The sequence below is a fragment of the Zootoca vivipara genome, chromosome 3 (genome assembly GCF_965207765.1).
Source record: "Zootoca vivipara chromosome 3, rZooViv2.hap1.1, whole genome shotgun sequence".
Taxonomy (NCBI): domain Eukaryota; kingdom Metazoa; phylum Chordata; class Lepidosauria; order Squamata; family Lacertidae; genus Zootoca; species Zootoca vivipara.
The window spans coordinates 3,591,116-3,616,256 of NC_142586.1; the positions used below are offsets into that span (position 1 = coordinate 3,591,116).

Below are 25,141 nucleotides of genomic sequence, written 5' to 3' on the forward strand. Positions count from 1 at the left end.
TGCATTATTGGCCGAGGGAGCCGGCGTATAGCTTCCAGGTCATGTCGCCAGCATGACAAAGCTGCTTCTGGCAAACCAGAGCAGCACATGGAAACACCATTTACCTTCCCGCTGTAGCGGTTCCTATTTATCTACTTGCATTTTGACATGCTTTCGAACTGCTAGGTTAGCAGGAGCTGGGACCAAGCAACGGGAGCTCACCCCGTCACAGGGATTCAAACCGCCGACCTTCTGATCAGCAAGCCCTAGGCTCAGTGGTTTAACCACAGCGCCACCTGGGTCCAGCGCCACCTGGGTCTTAATTAATTAAATAAGAATAAATCAATATAACATAAACAATGACAGGAGTTACAATTCAGTTGTCTAGGGACAGAAATTCCTTGATTTTTTAAATCTCCTGGAAAGATAATGAGGACTGTCATAGAAGGAAAGATGTATGCACCTGCATGTAATATGCAGTGGGTTAATTAATAATGGGAAACTCTGGATTTTTTCCAGTTTACCTGTGATTGGGAAGCAGATTTCCCCCTCACCAAATGAAAGGTTGCGTCAAAGACAGAAATTCATTTTCTTTTCAACTTGGCTCTTATTTTGTTTTGGTCTAATAAATTAAACAAGTTAATTTATTTTGGAAAATATGAACAATTGCTGCAGCAATAACCTGCAGGCAGTAGGATCACTTCCTTATATACATAGAGAGAAGAGGGAAGCAGTGGTGAAGCCGGCAGAGCACAGACACACCAGCCACTGGCGGAGGAAGAGGAGTGCGGGGAGAGCTCACCGCCCCCGGCAGCGTGATCCAGGTGGGGTGCCATCATGGCTGCCCCCCTGCGCTGGGTGCCACACCTCCACAGACAGTGTGCCACGCCCCCAGGACATGTGCCAGCCCCGCCCCCGCCTGCTCTCTGTCCCTCCCCCCCCCCGGTGCCGGAGCATGAAGCTCCGCCACTGACACCAGCAGAACCAACCTGCTGCTTCCACTACTGCATCCACACAGCCCCCAACCAGAAGATCGTATTGGGAATGTTCAAGTGTACCAGCAGTAGTGCTACATCTAAGAAACCCTTTGCTGTAGATTATTTCTTTTTCCTGCTGCTAAAACACAACAATTCCCTGGGATCTGTTTCTTGCAGTGTGTATACCACACATGGAAGAGTTCCATCATGAAAAGCTTGCTGTGATGAGATGAAGTGCTAGTTTCATGACTACTCCCCAAATAGCCATATATGTGTACCCTGTACATGAGATTAAAGCTTTTCCTCATAAATTCCTGTTAACCTAAACTCAGAAGTCCATTCCAAATGTGTCTGTTTTCTGTTGTACCATTTGCATTCTTAGCTTTTGCTCTCTGCTAGCTCAGGGGAATTAGCGGCAAGCCTTATACAATGTGACAAGTGCTAATCTTGCAGGAAATTCACCCAACATCCCTCACATTAAGTGAACTGTATGTAACAATGCCCTAAATGTCTCTATAAAGGTGTCTTCGAGCATGAAAAGACCACACAGATAGGGTTCTACTGAAGGGACTAGTGAAATTGTTTGCATAATTATTTTGGTTGGATTGAGAAGTCTTCCCTTGCTTCAGGTAAGAAAATGCTGTTTAAACATATGGCATTATTCTCTGAAGAAAAGTAGTTACAGATCATAGAATCATAGAGTTGGAAGAGACCACAAGGGCCATCCAGTCCATCCCCCTGCCAAGCAGGAAACACCATCAAAGCATTCTTGACATATGCTTGTCAAGCCTCTGCTTAAAGACCTCCAAAGAAGGAGACTCCACCACACTCCTTGGCAGCAAGTTCCACTGCCGAACAGCTCTTACTGTCAGGAAGTTCTTCCTAATGTTTAGGTGGAATTTTCTTTCTTGTAGTTTGAATCCATTGCTCAATTAATGTATTGAGTACAGCTATACCTTCCAGAAAGAAAAAAAGCATGGAAGGCGGAGATCAACAGAAAGCATCCTAGGAGGCCCTGAAGTGAAACCCTAAGGTTTAAAGCAAACTTTTTCAGCAGGGGGCCGGTCCACTGTCCCTCAAACCTTGGGGGGCGGGGGGCGGACTATATTTTGGAAAAAAAATATGAACAAATTCCTATGCCCCACAATAACCCAAAGATGCATTTTAAATAAAAGGACACATTCTACTCATGTAAAAACATGCTGATTCCCGGACCGTCCGCGGGCCGGATTTAAAAAGCGATTGGGCCGCATCCGGCCCACGGGCCTTAGTTTGGGGGCCCTGGTTTAAAGCCTGCCTTCTAGGAGGAGTTTCAGTGAATAGGAATTCACTCTAAGAAATTTTCCATTGTCTCCTTATGAACCAGGTTTGTTCAAAAAGTTGAACCAGGTTTGTTCAAAAATTTCAAAAAGTTGTCCCGCAACGGCAGCTTTGACTGTTCTTAGGGAGAGGAGCTTCTCCTTTCTCAGTGCTCCTCTTCCTTTCCAAGACAGTTGCTGTCAGAATGTATTAATTTGGTCCAGCAGGGAAGATCGGAGTCCTGGGCTCTGTTCAATAGAAGTAGGCATGTCCCCAATTGAAGTGAAAGGTTCAGGTAATGTAGCCATGTTGGTCTGTCGTTATAAATAACAATGATGAAAGATTAAAACATTTTTTTATTGAAAGGTGTTCCAGTAGCACCTTAAAGACCAACTAAGTATGTTGTAGTGAAAGGTATGTAAGAGCAAGAATGGGGCCTCAAGTAGGGATGCAAGGAGGCATCTCTTTCTGTTCTGAGTTCTGACCCATGGTAGTTGCATGCAGCACCATTTTTATTCCACAACAGTTCAGCTTCTGACAAAAATGATGTTATTTCTCTCCCTATCTCTGTGGGGATATTTTTATTTTTTTGCATAATTATGTAATTAACTTCAGTATAATTATGTTATGGGGCAAATGAATGAACGCTGGCAATTTTCACTCCTGCTTCCATCAGAATTCTCTAACAAGCTAGTCCTGCCAGTCCAATATTTGTTTTCTATGTGAATCAAAATAGGACCTCATGTCAAAGAAAAGAAAAACATAATCTTGTTTTGAGTTGTTGCTTTTTGTAGTGGCAGCAGCACAAATTTAACATTTCAGTAATTTAAAAGGTAAAGATACCCCTGACCGTTAGGTCCAGTCGTGGATGACTCTGGGGTTGCGGCGCTCATCTCGCTCTATAGGCCGAGGGAGCCAGCGTTTGTCCGCAGACAGTTTCGGGGTCATGTGGCCAGCATGACTAAGCCGCTTCTGGCAAACCAGCACATGGAAACACCATTTACCTTCCCGTCCCGCCAAAGTGGTACCTATTTTTCTACTTGCACTTGATGTGCTTTCAATGTGCTAGATGGGCAGGAGCTGGGACCGAACAATGGGAGCCCTAGACTCTGTGCTTTAGACCACAGCACCATCCGCGTCAGTAATTTAGGCTGCAATAAATACTAAAGTTATTTACTAAGGAGTAAACCTTTATTAATAGAGTGGGATTTACTTTGGAATAAGCATAAACTGCAAGGCTTATTTCTGTGCAAATGCGCATAGGATTGGTCTGCAAGTGAGTTACTGCTGTTTCTGCCAGTTTCAGTGGTTACAAAGCAACCTTTTGGGACACATGGGTGCATTGCCAAATCAGAGACTGTTGTGAGCACCATGCATGTACCAAAGCCACGTACCTACTACACCCATTCACACGCACACACGGCTTGCCACACAACACACACATGTTCATTTGCCTCCTAAAAAATAGGCTTGAAGCACTATTGAAGACTTGAGATGCAGAGGTGCTTATTCCTGGGAACACACCGGCTTTAGTTTACATGCATGTTCAAGTGGGTTATGTTGGAAAGCTTATGAGTAATAAATTGGTAGTTTCATAATGAACTGTGAATGTTTCACTTAGTACACCAATGCTGAAATGTATCAAGATCAGAGCCTAGGGCAGATATCTAACCAAGTAGGATTGATGAGGGATTAACTAAATTTCCAGCAAACAAAACTGATTAATCAGAATGCAGAACAGAATTTGTAAAAGCCATGATAATCTACATTCCTTTTTTGCTTTATTTATTAAAGCAGGAAACGTGGAGGTAGAATAGAATAAAGCAGCTGCATTTGTTTATCTCTGCAAATGCATGTTGGCTATCCGAGAGACACATACCTTTTTGGTGAAGAAGGAAAGTTCTCAATCGCGTCTTGCAATGGCCTTGTGTCATTTTATAGCTCTCTGTGTCAGTTGAGTTACACACACACACACACTACAGAGAGAGCACAAGAGATGAGCTCCTCTTCATCTTGGAGAGTAGTGACTAGTGGGGTGCCACAGGGTTCTGTCTTGGGCCCAGTCTTATTCAACATCTTTATCAATGACTTGGATGATGGGCTAGAGGGCATCCTGATCAAGTTTGCAGATGACACCAAATTGGGAGGGGTGGCTAATACCCCAGAGGACAGGATCAGACTTCAAAATGACCTTAACAAATTAGAGAACTGGGCCAAAGCAAACAAGATGAATTTTAACAGGGAGAATTGTAAAGTACTACACTTGGGCAAAAAAATTGAAAGGCACAAATACAGGATGGGTGACACCTGGCTTGAGAGCAGTACATGTGAAAAGGATCTAGGAGTCTTGGTAGACCACAAACTTGACATGAGTCAACAGTGTGATGCAGCAGCTAAAAAAGCCAATGCAATTCTGGGCTGCATCAATAGGAGTATAGCATCTAGATCAAGGAAAGTAATAGTACCTGGTCAGACCTCACCTGGAATACTGTGTGCAGTTCTGGGCACCACAGTTCAAGAAGGATACTGACAAGCTGGAACGTGTCCAGAGGAGGGCAACCAAAATGGTCAAAGGCCTGGAAACAATGCCTTATGAGGAACGGCTTAGGGAGCTGGGTATGTTTAGCCTGGAGAAGAGAAGGTTAAGGGGTGATATGATAGCCATGTTCAAATATATAAAAGGATGTCATATAGAAGAGGGAGAAAGGTTGTTTTCTGCTGCTCCAGAGAAGCGGACACGGAGCAATGGATTCAAACTACAAGAAAGACGATTCCACCTAAACATTAAGAAGAACTTCCTGACAGTAAGAGCTGTTTAACAATGGAATTTGCTGCCAAGGAGTGTGGTGGAGTCTCCTTCTTTGGAGGTCTTTAAGCGGAGGCTTGACGGCCATCTGTCAGGAATGCTTTGATGGTGTTTCCTGCTTGGCAGGGGGTTGGACTGCTTGGCAGGGGGTACCTCCTTCCTTGTGGTCTCTTCCAACTCTATGATTCTGTGATTCTATGATCTCTCTGATTATGCTAGGCCTACCTCCTTCCCTCTTCTGCAGATTCTTCAGAGTATGTTACCTACTGTAGCCAAGCGCATAGTTTTTAAGTTCACAGGAAGCTCCCTGTTACTAAACAAACTTCACAACTAGTCAGCAAAAAGCGTCAAGCCTGATGCCAAGATCAGCATCCTGCTAAAGCCCAAAGATTATTAATTGCTTAGCAGTTACTCACCCCTAATTTTCAAAGACTTAGTTTTGGACCTTACCCTCTATGAGCAAGTTCCATAAGAGGTAAAAGGAAAAATGTCGTGGCGGCAGCACCACTTTGCAAGGCAAAAGTAGAGGGGAGGGGGCAAGAGAGGGACAGAGACACTAATCAGCTGATGGGAAAGGATGAGGGAGAAAATGAGCCCCCCTTTATGTTTCTTTTGTTGGGGGAAGTTATGTGGTCCGCTGTCACTGATTTCTTTCTAAAGTTTCTCAGCAACTTGTGCTTTCCATGGCATTTCTTTCTTGTTGTGTGTTTGTGTTTGTGTGTATTCTTCTGAGGTGATTTATGGGTTTTTTTTACAATTGGCTTTGATGAATTCAATTTAAGTTATGTGCCTGGCACAGAAGACAGAACCTTCAATACTGCCATTTTCTGAGTGGTTCACCAGCATCAACAGGTGACATAGAATCTCAGGTTCACAAGAGCTATGGCATCTTGTTCAGAAGAACTAAACACTGTGTGTATGTGGCTGCTATCTTGTGAACTGCCCTCAGACCTGTGAGTATAAGGTGGTATGCAAATTTAATATATGGCAACAACAACAACAACAACAACAACCAAGAGGGAGGTGGGGTGGTGGCAGCTCACAGCCTGACTAGGGTATTCTGAGGCAGGGCTGCACCATAGAAGCACAGAGTTATAGAACTGTACAGTTGGACGAGACCGAGAGAGTCATCTTCTGCTCTTGTAGGGAAGCTGCCTTGGAGTCACTTATGATGAAAAGCAGTATACCAAAGTATTAAATAATAAAACAAACACGCAACTGCAGGTAAGGGTCTGTCACCCTCCCTTAGTCACCACTTAATGGCAGCCACATATTATATGCATCCCCGCCCCCTGAACAAGGCAACACTTTTATCAGCTTCAGCAGATATACATACCTGTGGAATGGTCTTCCTTGGGAGGAGGTGGACTCTCCTTACTTGGAGGGTTTTCAGAAGAGGTTGGATCATGGCCATCTGTCAGGGATGCTTTAGTTGAGATTCCGGTGTTTACCTTGTAACTGGGCTCTCAATGCCCAGATGTTGTTTACCCTAGTTTACTCAATCATAATTCACCTCCAATAAAGGTTTATTAACCTTATTTAGCAAGCCATAGTGTGTGCAATGGGATGGACTGGGATCATGGATGAAGCAGCAGCAGCAGCAGCAGCAGCAGCAGCAGCAGCAGCAGCAGCTTTTCACTAAGCAAATGGAAAACTGATTTGCCTGTATGCTTCCACTACAGTAATTTGGTTAAGGAAATATACCCAGAATAATATAAACCATGGTTCAATGTTAGAAATACCTTCTGATCTTGAAGATGCACCTTAATAAGTCAACAGAGAGTCCCTGGCCAGGATAGAATGAGAATAGAAGTTGCCTAAATGGAAGATCCGAATAAACAATGCGCCTCGCTTGGGGAGGTTTTGCTTTAGAATGGAAGATCTGAAGGCTAGTGTCACCACGAGAGAAAGGCCCTGCATTTGTTGCCATAAGTGGTCTTTTCCCAGGGCGAATTTTATCCAAAGCAACTTATGAGTGGAATCTATGACATACCTGCTGCCCTATTAAACCCATATATTACCAGGAGCACAAGGCTTTCATCATATTCTAGCCTTTTAATCAGACTATGGGAAGTGTAAAAGCAAGAAGTGTGTTAAGCATAATTTTTACTGAGGAAACCAGCAATTCTTTATACCTTTCAAAAGGAAGAGAGCGAGCCATCCATCAAGCTGTCATTGCAGATTAGATGTCACAAACCTCACCCTGTGGAGCTGTCAGGAATCTGTAAACCTTTTAAAAGCTATGCCTGGTCTTGACTCTTTTTTTCTTTCTTTTTAAGGGTTTTATAGATTTTTGTAGAAAACTCTAATAGGCAATGGCTAAAAGGTGTTTTATTCTTCTAGCTTGCTAGAGGTGCTTTCTTAAAGCTCAAATTAATTAGCTTCTGCCTTATAACTGAGAACAAATAATAGTCTGTCTGGCCTATGGAACTGATCCTAAAACAAGCTTTGCTTGATTTTCTTTTCTTTTAAACACTGTGGCTGCCCTTCTGCCTACTACCCAAACTCTGGCTGCAACCCCCCCCCCACTTTCTTGGGAGTAAGACCCACTAATCCCATGTGCTGTTGGTCTAATACTAGGTACTCTTTATATAACAATAACACAGTTCTGTTCACATTAGCTGGCACTCATCTCTGGCCTGGATTGCAGTGGCTATCTATTAGCTTTGCAGGTTTGAGTGTGAATAATTCCTCCTTGGAATGAAAGGGAAGGGTTCTTAAGGTCTGGTATTTACAAACAATAAGAACACAAAGATTAACATGGTAGATTCCATTTATTCCTCATGGGTGGATACAGCAATTATCCTTCTATAAAGCCTATGGTAAATTGTGCAGCAGTTTTAAACTCTGGGATTATGTGGGTAAACGGCTGTTCTGCTGTCGAGGTCCTGATTCCTGAGCTGAACCTTCAGAATCTTCAGAATAACCACTTTATTTTCTGTATTGTTTCCAAGCACATCAAAACTGAAGGAAATTGCATTTTTTCATTCTCTTTTTTGTTTCCAGCTTTCTTTACTGCCTGAATATTTTTAGTGAATATGAGTGTTTTAGGACCATAGCTTGCTTAAGAGTTTAAAACGGCTGAAAATCTATCTCATGGTTAGTAGCACATTCAGGAAAGCTGCTTGCTGAAATAGTCTGTTGTTTCTTCAGTGCTTCTAGTTTAACCACAGTGATTTTGGAAAGAAATTAAAATGCACCTTATTGATGTTTGACAATAAAAGGATTCCAAAGCAGTATACAATTGGAAGGGTCTTAGACTGGATTAAAAATAAGCATCTCAAATCTGTTATAATGGTTGTGTTTACATTTCTCGCTCTCTCTTCATTCCTTCAAAGTTATCATGTTTCGCAAGCGTTAAGAGAACTGTCTCATTCTAAAAGGAATTGGAGGTATTCCAGTTTAAGCAAGAGATTTTCTTCACTTGCCTACCCGACTCCCCCTCTTCCAGTCATCCCTCTCCCCACCCTCTGATATGTATGTTTTGCAACACAGTGTAGCAAGACTAGGCTAAAGAGATTGGTGTGGTCGCTGCAGGTTTTTCTTTTTTTAAAGGACTGCCATTTTTTAGATCGATTGCATGATGATAATAAATTGATGCAGACATAATGAAAACCTTATGTGCCTTTGCAATTGTTCTATAACCTCACTTCGCTAAACTTTTAGTGGCAAGAAGAAGGGGCTTAAGGAAGGGAGTTGCTTAGATACTACAAAATATCAAACGAATTAAGCTAGAAACTGGGAGTTGCATGATGTTGTATAAGTTGTTTCTTTAGCTTTTTATCAATAGCAAATAGTTGTCTTGATTGTGCTTTTTTGTAAACTCACAGTGGTACTTTCATTTAAAGGGAAAAAAGAGAGATCAAGGTAAATAAAAATAGTAACTGTGTACGCAAGAGAGAAAATGCAAGCATTCTTGTGAGAATAATGTTGTTCTATTAAATAGGCCAATTGAAGTGGAAAGAAATAACTTCCCAAAAGTCTTCCCTCTGGCTTTGAAGTTCAGGTTGATTGCCTTCTCCTTTAAATTATACATTTAAAATATTTCTTACCCACTCTTCTCTAAAACAAAGACCCAATGCAGTTTGCAGATCAATTAAATAAAACGAATAATATGATGCAAATTGTGACTACCCACTGCTGTAGGTATGCCCAGTGAGATGGGTGCATGTGCATTCTTTTTGCACATGATGGTGAACACACTTTTTCCTACTTAGTAATAAATGCTAAGGGATAACGAAGTTATTGTGTCCAGTGATGCCACCCACTTTGCCTATTTCACTGACATCATTAGGCAGCCAACCTCTGTCTTCCAGAAACAGCTGAAATTACAGGTAGCATTACATGGGTGTGTGTTACAGGTAGGTAGCCGTGTTGGTCTGAGTCGAAGCAAAATAAAAAAATTCCTTCAGTAACACCTTAAAGACCAACTAAGTTTATATTTTGGTATGAGCTTTCGTGTGCATGCACACTTCTTCAGATACACTAGAAACAGAAGTGTCAGACCCTATATATATACAGAGGGTGGTGGGGGTGGGTGGGAATGTGTGTGTGTGTGTGTGGCCAAAACAAAGTACAATTTTGGTGAGCTTGCTTATATCTACTGTACTACTGTACTCCCTGACATCAACATGGGCACTCAGCAAACTCAGCACCATGGCTGTGCCCTATGTTAGGAGGCTGCAAGCTGCCTCCTATTTTCAGTTTCCAGAATGCCCCTATGTATTTGGGGACAATTTAAAATGTCAGGTGGCTTACATTCATGCACTGCAAGGAAAACTGAGCCAGAGGAGAAGGGTGCATGGGCGTACCCAGCACGGGGCAAGTGAGGGCAGCTGCCCTTACCTAGAAGCAGGGCCAGCGGGGTTGGTGGGCAGAGGTGGAGGCGGAGGCGGAGCACAGCCCGGCGGAGCGCGGATTCGGCGTTCCCGCCCGCCGCGCTGCGCCCTCCAGCTTCCCGAGAGGTGGCCGAGCTCCGTGCTACAGCCTGCCCTCGGCCTCCCTCCACCGCATGGTTTCCCCGCGGCCGCCAGGTGCGCCACTGACGCTGCCGCGCTCCTTGGGAGCTCGGCAGGAGCTGGGAGGGAGCGCGGCTGCTTCCGCCCCGGGCTTGCTGGTGGGGCCGTCGGCGCTGCGGCGTCTCTGTAGTTGCCAGAGGCCGCGCTCCTGGGCGCCTGCCCTGGGCCTCCCTCCTCTGCATGTTTCACCTGCGGCCGCCAGGTGCCCCGCCGGTGCTCCTGCACTCCTTGGGAGCTCGGCAGGACCTGGGAGGGAGCGCGGCTGCTTCCGCCCCGGGCTTGCTGTCAGGGCTGTCGGCGCTGCGGCGTCTCTATAGTTGCCAGCGGCCGCGCTTCTGGGCGCCTGCCCTCGGCCTCCCTCCTCTGCATGGTTCACCTGCGGCCGCCAGGTGCGCCGCCGGCGCTCCTGCACTCCTTGGGAGCTCGGCAGTAGCTGGGAGGGAGCGCGGCTGCTTCCGCCCCGGGCTTGCTGGCGGGGCCGTCGGCGCTGCAGCGCTGTCTGTTATTGCCAGTGGTCGTGCTCCTGGGCGCCTGCCCTCCACCGCGTGGTTCACCCGCGGCTGCCAGGTGTGATGTCGCCGCGCCCGCCAGGAGTGCTGCTGCCGCCGCCGCGATCTTTAGCGATCGCTGGCACCCACGGAAGAAGAGGCCCCAAGCCTGACGCCCCGGCGGAGGGAGAAGAGAGAGTTGCCTCAGCGCTCACTTCCAGGCCGCCTCTGTCGGCGGAGAAGGCTGCCCCCCGCCCCCAGAAAGGCTTCCTCTTGAGGAGGAAGGCACCAGGCAGGGAGGAGGAGGAGGCGGCGGCCGGGCTGGGATCTAGAACGAGAGCCAGGCGCTGCGAGGATACGTTATTTTTATTATTTTCATTTTTATTCTTACGTCATCATCACCATCATCATCATTCTCCGTAGCCCCGCCCACGTTCCCACGTTGTGGCCCCTCCCCTCCCGTGCCTTGCCCCCCCCTAGTTTTGATCCTGGGTACGCCCCTGGAAGGGTGGGCTCAATCCACAGCATGTTTCAGCACTGGCTGACCCTGTTTGGAGCAGCAGCTTCATGAAGGCTGCTGCTGGGCCTGGACTTGAGCAACAAAGAAAGTGAAGTAAAATGTCACCGAGAACAGACGTCGATGAAGTCTTACAGGTAGAAAAGAAGCAATGAAGGAGAAACAAACTTGCAAATGGAAAGACATCTCCAGTAAGTTCCTCCCGAAACCACCCTTCCTTCTGCCTCCCCCCGCCACTCTGTTTCCTTTCTTCTTTTCAGTTCAGAAACAAATGAGTGAAACTCATTTGTTGGATCCCTTAGGTTGGGATTCTGCTAGCTTGGACCTATGTTGGATTAACAGCATCGAAATAAAAGTACAGAACAATGCATGGTCGTGAAGAGCGGAGGACAAGTACAAGTAGATTCAGAGCTGATGAAGCGGCTGGGCCAAAGCCGAAAGGTCGCTCAGTTGTGGATATGCCTGGAAGTGAAAGGAAAGTCCAATGCTGTAAAGAAAAATATTGCATAGGAACCTGGAATATAAGAACCATGGATGAAGGTAAGCTGGATGTGGTCAAAAATGAGATGGCAAGAATAAATATTGACATCCTGGGCATCAGTGAACTAAAATGGAAGGGTATCGGCGAATTCAGTTCGGATGACTAGAATCCCGTAGAAGAAATGGAGTGGCCCTCATAGTCAACAAAAGAGTGGCAAAAGCTGTACTGGGATGCAATCTCAAAAATGACAGAATGTTCACCTTGCCGACAAAGGTCCGTATAGTTAAAGCTATGGTTTCCCCAGTAGTGGTGTATGGAAGTGAGAGCTGGACCATAAAGAAGGCTGATCGCCAAAGAATTGATGCTTTTGAATTATGGTGCTGGAGGAGACTCTTGAGAGTCCCATGGACTGCAACAAGATCAAATCTATCCATTCAGAAGGAAATCAGCCCTGAGTGCTCACTGGAAGGACAGATCGTGAAGCTGAGGCTCCAATACTTTGGCCACCTCATGAGAAGAGAATACTCCCTGGAAAAGACCCCGATGTTGGGAAAGATTGAGGGCACAAGGAGAAGGGGACGACAGAGGACGAGATTGTTGGACAGTGTTCTCGAAGCTACGAACATGAGTTTGACCAAACTGCGGGAGGCAGTGGAAGGCAGGAGTGCCTGGCGTGCTATGGTCCATGGGGTCATGAAGAGTCGGACCGACTAAATGACTAAACAACAACAAAAAAATTATCATAAGCAAAAATCATAACAACTTCCATTTGTACTTTCTACCTCTAATACCCGACAAAATGAATGTCACCAGTGAAAGTCATGTGGTCGGAGTGTTTGGTGTTTGGAACAACATTGCTGTGATATGAGGGACAGAGAGCAGGCCAGTGGAATTTTGTATACAGTAAAGTTCAATATGATACCATCTGGACCAAACATGTTTTATGTGTGGTAAATAAGTGATAACAAAAGAAGGTAAATAAATAAATAAATAAATAAATAGGGACATGGGTGGCGCTGTGGTCTAAACCACTGAGCCTCTTGGGCTTGACAATCAGAAGGTCGGCAGTTCAAATCCACGCGATGGAATGAGCTCCAGTTGCTCTGTCCCAGCTTCTGCCAACCTAGCAGTTCGAAAGCACACTAGTGCAAGTAGAGGCACCGATGTGGTGGGAAAGTAAATGGCATTTCTGTGTGCTCTGCCTTCCGTCATGGTGTCTTGTGCCAGAAGCAGTTTAGTTCTGCTGGCCACATGACCCCGAAAGCCGTTCGCAGACAAATGCCGGCTCCCTTGGTCTGAAAGTGAGAGGAGTGTCGCAACCCCATTAACTGTCCAGGGGTCCTTTATCTTTTTCACCTAAATAAGTGTCAGGTGGCTGTAACGAACTCCCACGGCCAATTGCCAGGAACATACAAAGACAAGGAAAAGCTTCTTACCATATTTGCAGAGAGGCTTGGAACATAGCCTCTTGGAATAATGGCGTTGTCCCAAGTGAATCTCTCCCACTCCCTCATGAGTCATCCCTACGGGTGTTGACAAATGCCACCTGCCTTTGAGCTCTTTGCTCTCCTACTTTCAAGGCTCTCCAGGTTCTGAAAGGGGTTGGGGGGTTGGAATGCTTCCTAACAGGGTGGATTTGATTTAAATCACGATTTAAATCGCTAGTCAGTAAGACTTGATTTAAATCTTATTTTACAGAAAGACTCATTCTTGCTGGTATAATCTTAATATTTACAACCAGATGAAGGTTTCATTTTTGGAATCATAAATTTTCAGAGTAGTTTTATATAAAAAATTACTGATTTGGTTATAGTATTAGAAATACATTGATAGATAATTATGAAATTATTGTGAGGTTTAATAAGTTAACTGTTTATATTTGGACAACTTTTCTGCTGTACTTTATTGGAAGGAGAAAAATAATTATTTCCTTAATAACTATTTAAACAATTTATTTAACTAAAACAATAACATTATAGCATATGTATCCATGTTTGTTAACTGATGTGGTTAAACAATTAAAAAAAAACACCTTAGGCTGAGTTTTAGCACACATGAAAAACTTAAAACAAATCCTTATTTCCTGATGAATAGCCTTTGGACTATAATGTAACTTAAATAGAAAACTATCTTTAGAAAGATTTTTCCTCCAAAAGCATTTTATTTTAAAAATCCAATTTAAATTTTTAAAAAATGCAATTTAAATTAAAAATAATAATCTGTATTTTTATTTATTTTTTAAAATAATTTATTTTATCCACCCTGCTTTCTAAAGACACTGTGTCTGTCAACCTCTGGGTGCTTCCTAGTCCTCCTCCTCCTCCCCCCCATTATTTCCTAGCTTTCCCCCCATCTGCCTCTGAGCTGTGACCTCCCTCAAATCCCTGTTGTAATTCTGAACTGTCTTCCCCTTCTCTGGAAGGGTCAGGCTGGGGAGGCCGTCTCCAGGGCCAGCTCTATGGCCAGGCTGGGTGGCGCAGGGCCCGCCCGCCTGCCGCGCTGGAAAACGGGGCGGCGGGGCGGCGGAGGGATCTGTCGCACCACGGTGCCAGGGCGCCAAAGGTGCTTAAGACGGCCCTGGCCGTCTCCACCATTCCTCCTCTCCCCAGTTCCTGACAATAAGTGATGCGATGGGGCGCTTGGTCTGAAACTGCCACCCATCAGAGCCTTTGATTTCTTGTTGGTGAATAACGTCCAGCAAGTTTTCAGGATGAACTGGGGACGTTTGGGAAGTAGAACTGCATTGAAAACTTTCACCAGACAACTGTAGTCCTGAAGAAAGGGGCAAGTGGTGCAAAAATGGGTGGTTTTTTAAATATATAAAAAAGGGCAATTTATTTAGTTTGGGGTTGGTTGCCAGTTCACCTCCCTCTCCTCCCCTGCCCCAATTATATAGGGAAATGTCCTTCCCTCTCCTACTAGAATGATGCCATCTGTAGCAGAAACTCTGCTCTGCTCTGGGCTATTTAAAAATCAACGTATTTCCCCTTATTTCAACAAGTGAGTAAAAGCTATGAGGTCTATGCAGTGCCTTGTTTGGAGAATTGTAAGAACTTTTCTTACATAGAGCCTAGGGCTTATTTATGTAATTATGTCTCGGGTAGATTATATATTTCTTCTCATAATTATGTCTACCCAATAGACTGGAAGGACTCCAAGATTTCTGTTTTCTGTGATAAAAATGGTTTGGCTATGTTTTGTTGACTTTAAAATAAAAACAGCAACCTTGAATAGTCTGGCTCACCAAGAGGGTTCCATAGGGAAACTAACAAGGAGAGCAACAGTTTATCATAAATAAACATTCATATTAGAATGGGTTTAATAAACAGTAGCTCTTTTTTCTGCCTTGTTTCTGGAACCCTGTTAGGGAAGCACTAACTTACTCTTCGTTGATTGCAGTTGATTTATGACACACTTATTTTTTCCCTTTGAAATTAAGCTAGGTGGTTGATTTGGAGCAGAATCCTTCTGATATGATGCATTGCATGAAATTCAAGAGCGAAAGATGAATTGCCTAACATCATTGCAACAAACTGCCACTGCAAATACCGTAGGTGTAGTTCTCCAAAGACTTCCTTTAAAAAGGAGGAGAGGAGGGAGGGAAAAATGGGTAATAAGGCAATCCTTTTAGGAAAGGGAAGGGTTAAAGTGATAGAGCTAATTACTAGAAGGCAAAGACAGACCATAGAGAAGAAAATGGCTAGAGCAGGGATGGGGGGAAACTGTAGCTCTCAGGATGTTGGTGGTCTCTAACTGCCATCAGCCCCAGCCACTATGGCCAATGGCCAAGGGTTATGGGAGTTGTGGTCCAGCAACATTTGGAGGGCCAGGGGTTCCCCACCCTTCAGCCAGAGCAATCTATGCAGACTCATGAGACTAGTAGCACCACAGACCATTTACAATCAGGGAAATTGTGCAACTCTTCCATTGAGTTTTAAAAGTTGGATTTTCTGATGTAGGGATGGGGTGGGGTGGGGAAACTATTTTGTTTACAATGTCATACAGATGTCTTGTGAAATGTGAGTGAATAAAGCATGGCTGTTATACCCAGTGTGGAAGCAGCCAAAGAGAAACAAAAAGTAAAAACCAGTGTGCAGAGTTCTTGTTGGCAGTGGAGATTTCAAGCATGTTCAGATGCCTTCATTCCACTAAGTCCAGAACTTAGGGAAAACCACAGTTTTTCCAAATCCTCAAAAGTGTGGGAGCATGGCTAGGTTGAGGGAAAACAGGCAGTTCTGCATTACAGATTGCACTGTGTGCTGCCCCTGTGTGACTGGGAGCAGGTGAGCTATGAGCCATTGTTTAGGCAGCACTTCTGCAACAGTCGTCCCCTCCCCCCTTAGAGCTAATTATGTCATTAGGGAAAGGTTGCACTGATAACATAGATGAAAGATGGGCAAAGGAGAAATGCAAGCAAATTATAAGTTCTGGTCTGGGTTCTAGAGCCACTGTTTGCTGTGCAGTAGACACTAAGATATCTCTCAGTTGCAGCTTTCCTTTACCCACCCCTTTCTGGGTGTAGATCCTTATTTCAGTTTTGGCATATAGGTGAATTGCAGATGGCATTGAGCAGACCTAGCTCACCCCATCTGCTGATAGTCTGTCCTGAGAAGCTTAGTCAGTTGCTTTCAGCTCAGGATTGCAGGGAGTGGAGTGGGGCAGGGCAGAGGTGCAGATCCTTTGTGCAAGGTGACCTTAGAGTCTAGCTGTAAAACAGAAGAGTTTTCAGGGAAAGAAAGAGAAGCCCATTCAGGCATCAGGGACAATAGGCTGTTTCCAATACTGTAGATGCCTTCCTCAAATCTTTGGCCAAAATTGTTGTACTCCAGTGCTTTCTGAAAATAAGCAAGGGGGGAGGGAATTGTTGGTGAAAGGGGCCAGATAATTCACACACCTTCTTCAAGGGCTAACTGTGGCATCTACCACTTAATGTGGAAGATCTATTGATACTGGAGTCCAGTGTTCCCACACCAGTTGGAGATTTTGTTTACAGCAGTCCTGTTGTCTGATGTTTTATTGATACAGTCCTCCTGGGAGCATGTATTGTGATATTCAGGGGAACTGCAAAGAGGAATTGGCCGAGAACCTGAGGAGCTCTCAGTCATATGGAGCTGTTTCCCCCTTTCCTGGTGGCAAACTCTTTGGAGTTCTTTTGCAGGCTGCCCTTCTTGAGTCAAAGGCAAAATCCAAAGATGTTTCAAATTTAGTTGCATTTTGCACCTTTAAGAAGTGGACCTTTTACTTTTGTACATCACAAATGAGTGACTGAGTGAACCACCCTCACGAGACCTGAAAGGGAAAGCAAATTTGGTCACTGCGAATTCTTGCGATCAGGAGGGCCCACAGTTAGTAGTTTGGCTGGTCAGGGCCATAGTAATATGTGGGCAACGCAGACAGGAATATGCCTCACTCCCCCTGCTCCTCTCCATACTTAATAGTTTCCTTTGCGACTTCTTGGCAAGGTTGGCCTTCAGTGTCATGTTTTAGTAGGGCAGGACAATTGCTTTGAGGGTATTTTTTTTTATCTGCAACATAGAAGATAAAAGCTCATCAGATAGAGAATGGTCACCTATATTTCCCATTTGTACTTGATAACAATTCTTTATGGTTATTTTTGTAACCTAAGAAAAGCGCTGGGGATTAGCTCTCTTTAATCCAGCACCCCCCTTCCCACAAGGGCCAGCCAGAGAACGATGGGAAGCCCACAAGCCAGATCGGTACTCAAAGGTGTGGTGCACCTTGGATCCTGGAGAGAGAATGCAGTGATCATGACTAGGAGCCACCTTCCCCATGTCCTTGCATAATTAGGAAAAGCTGAAAGTTGTTTAGCTTTCCCCCTCAAAAAAATGCCCCCAAAATGAGATTATTTGGTTTACTTGCCAAAGATCCAGGACAAACCACTGCCTTCTGGAAATTTTCCCCAGACATCACTCTCACCTGGTAATTTCCTGGTAACGTCCGGGAAAATCAGGACATATAGCATATTGTTTAACTATGTGCTGTGTAAAGAAGTTCATGCTCTGTCTGACCCAAGTCTTTTACCATTTAGCTCCATTGGATGATGCTGGATTCTTGTATTGTGAGAGAAAAGGTTTTTTCTAGTAAAAGAAATGCTTCTCTCTAACCACTTTCTCTGCATATTGTAAAGGTGCTAGATTAGGAACTTAAAATACACCTACACCTTTTACATAAGATAGGATGATATTTCTTCAGATAAAGCATTTGTATTTCCATCACCACCCCACCCCGATGTATGGTATATTTACAGGGCCGTCTTAAGCATGCCCGGCGCCCTGGTGCCGTGGTGCAACAGATCCTTCCCCGCCCCCTGCCCCGTTTCCCAGCACGGCAGACGGGCGGGCGCAGCTGCACTGCGCCACCCAGCCTGTCGTAGGGCCAGCCCTGGGCCAGGGGGCACTGCCCACCCCGTTGCGACACCCCTGCACGCGATGGAGGCAGCCCCAGGCCTGAAGCCGCTGAACAGTGGAGGTGCGCCTGGGGCAGCCTCAGCCGCGCCTCTCAGCGGGCGCAGCGGCGCCCATAGCTGCCAAGTTTTCCCTTTTCTCGCGAGGAATCCTATTCAGCATAAGGGAAAATCCCTTTAAAAAAGGGATAACTTGGCAGCTATGGCGGCGCCGGGGGCGGGCCTAGAGCCAGCCCCATATATTTACTTATGAAGCTATCACCTGCAATAATTTCCTGATAAAAATATAACCTAGGGCTTGTCTTCACTGCAGCCTATAGCTTTTTAGACTTGTGCAATGGTAGCTTTGCAGGCTGGCTCTACCATTGCATCTCCCTGTCTGCTCCTTTAACTGCTGCCAAATTATATTTGAACCATGTGTTTTGCATGTGTATTACACAGCAGTGCAACATTCCTTGCCAAAACCCCAAAAGCTGCCTCCAGGCTTTTTTGGTATGGTTTTCATCCCTATTCTAATGATTTTTTTTCCTTTGCCTGCCACCCTCATAGGTCATCTTTTTAAAAAAAGTATTTTTATTTCTCAATCCTGGAGAAAAGTTTGCAACTGCGCATTCTCACTAATGCTGGAGCTTTGTGCTGTTGTGCAAGCAAGAAAACATGAACACATATGTTAACCCTGTAAAAATGTTTTTTGCTACTTTGGTTGCCTGGTAAAATGGAAAGGAGAGGGGCTTAGGGTTGAAGCTGGAGGGAATTAGATTTCGTGTCTAACCTATGGCCCACCAGATGATGTTGGACTCCAGTTCCTCTTAGCCCCAACCAGCTTGGCCAATGGCCATGGATAATGGGAGTTGTAGTCCAGCAACATCTGGAGGAGTACAGGTTCCCCATCCTCATCATAAAGAAAGCAGAAGTAAAAATGGGTTGCCCCCCTATTTTTAACACTGTCAGCTGACCCTGCAAAAGGAGAAGTCATGCATTTCCAGTCTGGCAAGATGTAGGAGGTGGGCCTGCGTTTGTTCCAAGACTTGTCACTGCAAGGGAAATGTGTGACTTCGCTCTTTGGAAATTGAATTAGAAACATGAAAAGCAGACAAAATGATTGTGACCACATAATTATCTTGATTTTATTGAGTGTTTTTGTATCATGTGAAGTTTCAATATATACATTGCTCTTCTTCCAAGTAGTGAAAATTGATCAAAACCCAATGGATCCTACATCACTTCAAGATATTACTTGATTCTGGACAGCTGTGAACTAAGGGTGAAATCCTAAACATGCTTAATATAGAGAACAGTTCCCATTGAACTTAGAGGGACCTGCATCTACATAAATAAAAATGGTTAGGATTGTGATGTAAATCAGATTCAACTCCGCACTTGATTATCCATTGTGAATTTTGGTGTAGACAATTCCTTTATTAGGACAGCATGCTGCAATCACTACCCTGCTATATATGGCTATCCTTCTCAAAGTTCTCTGCTCTTTCCCCTTGTGTCCAGGTGAATCCTGGCATCATAGCCCTTTGCTCTCAAGCTTCCTCAGAAGTGACTCCATGTACACAGAATCCGCCTTATTTGCAAAGTGTTTTCACTCAGTCAAACTGACTTACCATTTCCTGCACACATCATGTCATTATGGCAACAATTTTTCGTAGGGAGAGGCACCAAAGCAAGAAGAGTTAAGGTGTGAAGTCCAAGTCATCTTCTCCAGGGGAATTACAGCAGTTTCTACAACTCATCCCTGTTTTGTATCACCAAGAGATGGAGCTTCTTGTGTCTTTCTTAGCACAGCCTGACCTCAAATTCTCTCTGTTCCCCCCATTTGTACAGGAGGCGGACTTCTCCTTTCACACATACATAGAGGTTCTGTAACTTCTGTTTTAAGAGGCTTGGGCCAAGACAGAGGGTATTAGGAGGCTGGCAGTTGGGGAGGAATGAACCATCTCAGTTTGGGAAGATCTTCCAATGATACCCTGTCTACAGGTAGTGAAAGTGAGCATTTTCATGACCTGTGGCCACATTTTTATATAATCATTAATGGTGTGTTTGGGGGGGGGAGTTGTCTAACCTTATCTGTTTGAATAGCTGTGGACATTCAAAGGCCTGGAAACGATGCCTTATGAGGAACGGCTTAGAGAGCTGGGTATGTTTAGCCTGGAGAAGAGAAGGTTAAGGGGTGATATGATAGCCATATTCAAATATATGAAAGGATGTCATATAGAGGAGGGAGAAAGGTTGTTTTCTGCTGCTCCAGAGAAGCGGACACGGAGCAATGGATTCAAACTACAAGAAAGAAGATTCCACCTAAACATTAGGAAGAACTTCCTGACAGTAAGAGCTGTTCGGCAGTGGAATTTGCTGCCAAGGAGTGTGGTGGGGTCTCCTTCTTTGGAGGGCTTTAAGCAGAGGCTTGACAGCCATCTGTCAGGAATGCTTTGATGGTGTTTCCTGCTTGGCAGGGGGTTGGACTGGATGGCCCTTGTGGTCTCTTCCAACTCTATGATTCTATGATTCTGTAACATCCCAGTAGCTGATCCAATGGCAACTGGCAAACAGTTTTTATCATATTATATAAGGATGAAACTGGGCTGCTGGTCCTCTTATGAATACTAAGAATTCAGTTGCTGGGCACCACTGTTGTTCCTCTGAGATCTCTTGTTTATCTCCCCCTCTCTCTAAAGTTCTATACCCAGTTCTTTAGTGCAGGAGAATTTTGGAAGCAACATGGTAATTTTGAGAGTTATGGATTCATTATGGTAATGGCAACATATCATTAAACAATTTAATGCCAAGGTTTGGAGTAAAGGTGTAGGGAAAGAGGGAAGGGCAGTGAGGGCAATGGCAGGGTAGCTTTGTTTGCTTCATGTTTTGTGAAGAGTTTTGGGGATCTGAAGGAAGGTGGACACAGCAGGATTTGGGAATTGATTTCTTTCTGCAGGGCCTGTAAAACAGAGTTGTCCCACCTGGCCTTTGGCCTGGAATCAACTTGATCCCCTCCCCCTCCCCCTCTTTCCTTTTTCCTTTCCTTCTGTGATGGAACTCATATTTGGGGACTCCCCTGGCTTTTTCTGGCCCATGTAGGACCAGTCTGGATAGTCGGCCTTGGTGAAGATTTGACATTTTCTTCCCCTAACAGTTTTTGATTTGAGTTTCTGTTGAAATGAGGCTGCATTTTAATGTTGTATTTAATCTTGTTTTTAAGATGTATTTTAATCAATTGTTTTATATCCGGTGTTAGCTGCCCTGAGCCCGGTCTTGACTGGGGAGGGCGGGGTATAAATAAAATTTATATTTTTTAAAATAAAATTGGTTTGGGTCCTACCCTACAGAGCATGAACAAATCATCTCTAGGGATGAGGGTGAAAATGTTTGTGCTTGTTCAAATGGGGGGGGGGGACATGATATCAGTTCAGGAAGGCTGAAGCACCGTTGGGTGAAGCACATACATCAAAGACATTTGGAGAGAGACACCATATAGAAATGTTTATAAACTGATCCTAGAAGCCTCTGATCCAATTTGTGTGAACTGGAGTGCTTGGCTTTAAAAGATGGAATAGATATAGAGGGCATATACTGGGATGGAGAGAACCAGTGAGTCATGGTTATCTCCAGATAAAAGCTCCCTAGGAAGGGCAGGGAAGGGCCTACTGGAGGATATAGAATACAGAAGGGTCCTTTCTCATCCACAGACTTGATGTGGGTGGTGATAGTGGACCACAGAAGTAGTTTAGTATGGACAACATACTGTCTCATCCTCCTGACAAAAATGTCCAGGGTGAAATGGGGAATGAAATCAAGGAGACAGCCAAAAGATGAAGTGGTGCAATAATGAGTGACTTCAATGGCTGTCCCATATACTGGTGTGTTTCAGTCTCAACGAAGCAAAATGTCTAAATACCTTGTGTGACTGTGCTCTGGAACAATTGGATTTAATCTTAAGTGTCACCCAGGACCTGGTGCAAGATGTAAATGTTGAACTGATTGAGAACAATGAACATAATGCTATGAAATCCAAGATATACACAAGAAGACAATTGCCAAGAAAATCCAACAGTCATATTTGACTTCTAAAGAGGAAAGTGAAGAGGGTCATATCTCTTTGATAGAGATTGTCCAAAACCACAATAAAATAAGTTCAGCTAGCATGTATATTGCAGATCAAGAAAGGTGCTGCAAGGACCAAGAGGATGCCAGCTTGATGAATGAGTACAGTCAAAGGAGCTGTTGGAGGCAAGAAGTCTTCTTTGATAATATGGAAGTCTTGTCCCAAAAAGAACACTAACTTTGGCAAAAGAAACACAAGCAGCAATAAGGGGTTTGAAAACCAACCAACCAAAGCCAAGCAAGAGAGGTGGTTGGATCTTTGGATGAGAAAGGGAGTCAAAGGTGTGCTAAAGGAGGAAAGTGAGATGAGCGCCGCAACCCCAGAGTCATCCGTGACTGCACTTAACTGTCAGGAATCCTTTACCTTTTTAGAGGATGAAAAGGAGGTTGCAAAGGAGCTGATTGAATTTTTTACATCCATCTTCACAATAGGGCAGGTCCCTGCACCTGAGGAACTGAGGCAAGTAGTGGTGATAAGAGATGAAGTTAGTGGCCTTATGGGCTACTGTAATTGCAAACAGACAATCACTGGGTCCAGATGGCACCCACTAAAGAAAGCTATGTTAAATTGCCTATCTTCTAACAAAAAAGGAACTTATCCATAAGATCAGCCTATACAATGAGTACTAAAAAGTAACCAATGTAAGGCAATTTTTTTACAAGGACGTCAGATGGGATCTAGGAAATTACAGTCTGGTTAGCTTAATATCTGTTCCAGGAAAACCAGTGAGAAGCATGATTAAATACTTGGTCTTTTGACGAAATACCTCACGAAAGACTCAGAGTAAGCTTAGCAGTCATGGCATCAGACGATTATTAACTTGTTCATTAATTGTCTACAGTTAGGGGTGAAAAGTGAGGTGTCCAAGCTTGCTGATGACACCAAATTGTTAAAGGTGGTTAAAGAAAAAGCACTTATTAGAAGGTCTAAAAGGGTCTCCCCAAACTGGGTGTGTGGGCTTTAAAATGGAAAATGCAAACCCATGTAAGCAAGTGTAAAGTGATCCTGATTTCACTTATACCCTCCGGGGATCTCAACTGGCAGTGACTGACCAGGAACAAGAACTTTAGGTTGTAGTGGATATAGCTTGATGAAGATGTTGATCCTGCTGCAGAAATGGAGAGTTCCATGTTAGGGATTATTACAAAAGCAATTGAAAATTAAACTGCCAATGTTATGATGGCATTACACTAATCTGTGGTGGGACCACACTTGGAATACTGTGTGAAGTGCTGCTTGCCTCCCCTCAAACATTTGGGTCTTTCTAGTTAGGAAAAAAAAGTGAGTAAATGAGGGACAAGCTCAAGGTCTATAAAATTATGCATTGTTATGTATGGAAAACGTCGACAGGGACCATTTCTCTCTCTCTCTCTCTCTCTCTCTCTCTCTCTCTCGCTCTCTCTCTCTCTCATAATACTACAACCCAGGTCCATCCAATGACGCTGAAAGTTGGAAGATTCAGGATTAGAGAAAGTAAACAGTGCATAAAGTATAAGTACTGTAAATAAATAAGAATTATGAAATTTCCTCCTGCAACCAACCTGATCACCAGCCTGCATGACTTTGGAAGAAGATGAAACAAGTTCCTGGAGGATGAGGCTATGAATGCCTTCTAGTCATGATGACGATGTTCTCCCTCAACTGTCAGAGGCAATATTGCTTGGAATATCAGTTGTTGGGCCTCACAAGCTAGGAAAGAGCCTCCTCACCCTGTTCCTGCTTGTGGATTTCCCATGGGAATCTAGTTGGCCACTGTAAGAACAGGATCCTGGATTAGACATGCCTCTGGCTTGATCCAGCAGAGTTCTTACGTTCCCATGCAACATTCTTGTACTCATGTAAGCGATTTACTTATGTATAAGGAAAATGACACAAGTATCTTCCATGTAGGGTTATTGTGATGGGTGAAAGAGAAGAGTCTGTAGTTCACTCCTTGCACCAGTTCCAGGTTAAAGATAAAAGTTCTTTGGTCCTTGCAATAAAATAAAATAAAGTAAAATAAAATAAATACTACATTTTCCAGTCATGCTAACAACACTTTTATTTTATGATTTGCTGTTTCCAGGGCACAGACAGAAGCTTGATGACTCTAAACCTAGTTTGTTCTCTGAGCGCCTCAGTGATTTAGGGCGCATTCCTCATCCCAGTATGAGAGTAGGGGTCCCGACTCAGAGCCCACGGCCCTCTCTGAACTCTGCACCAAGCCCTTTTAATCCACAAGGACAGAGTCAGATTACAGGTAAGAGACAGAACCATGGACTTGAATGGGCCATGGTAATAATTGATTATAGTAGGCCTTTTATTGTTTCAAAATGTAGAAAAATAACTGTTGCAAAGTGAAAGATATAAACAAATGTAAACTAGTTGGGAATAGATTTTTCTGTAGCGTTCATGACAAAATAATTTGGTCTTCTTTCTTGTTTGCAGTCAAAATTGGGGGTGGGATGAAATGGGGAGGAAATTCTCATCTTCCAGGTCTCATTCATGGAATTGGTCTACATGCATAAATAAAAATATGTAAATTTTCCAGCTATACATGTGGCTTCTCTCTAGCACCCATAGCTATGCATCACTGTTTCAGTAAACTATGAACCAGACCACAATGAGAGATGCATACATTTTATTTTCAAGCCAAGAGACTGCTTTCACTATTCAAAACAGAATGTGTGTAGGGAAAGCAGAGAAAATCTAAAGCGCTGAGGTCCATATAAAAAGATGCAGCAGCAAACCTAGGCCAATTGTTACCCCCCCACACACTTGGGTGAACTTCTCTTTGTTTATATACAATTTTATTCTAAAGATCCCAATAAAAAGTGGAAAGCCATTTTGTGGGTGAGGGTGGGGAGTGGGAAATGTTAATGAAATGCAGCCCTTTTTTTAGTGCAAGCCCCAATTTTGTTTTATCCTAAAAAAGAAGAAGAAGAATCATAGAATCATAGAGTTGGAAGAGACCACAAGGGCCATCCAGTCCAACCCCCTGCCAAGCAGGAAACACCCTCAAAGCATTCTTGACATATGCCTGTCAAGCCTCTGCTTAAAGACCT

The 25,141-nt window shown here is 44.1% G+C and overlaps 1 protein-coding gene across 5 annotated transcripts in view; it reads left to right on the forward strand.

Annotated features, from left to right (window-relative positions):
* Nucleotides 1-25,141, forward strand: part of RUNX2 (RUNX family transcription factor 2) — a 169,325-nt gene that overhangs the window by 53,787 nt on the left and 90,397 nt on the right. For 3 of the 5 annotated variants that reach the window (XM_035110304.3, XM_088667085.1, XM_060272335.2), the window contains exon 4: nucleotides 24,163-24,336. The exons of the other annotated variants lie outside the window; for them this stretch is intronic. In XM_035110304.3, coding sequence (XP_034966195.2) covers nucleotides 24,163-24,336 — 174 coding nt within the window. The remainder of the gene's footprint in view (nucleotides 1-24,162; nucleotides 24,337-25,141) is intronic. 5 annotated transcript variants of the gene reach the window in all.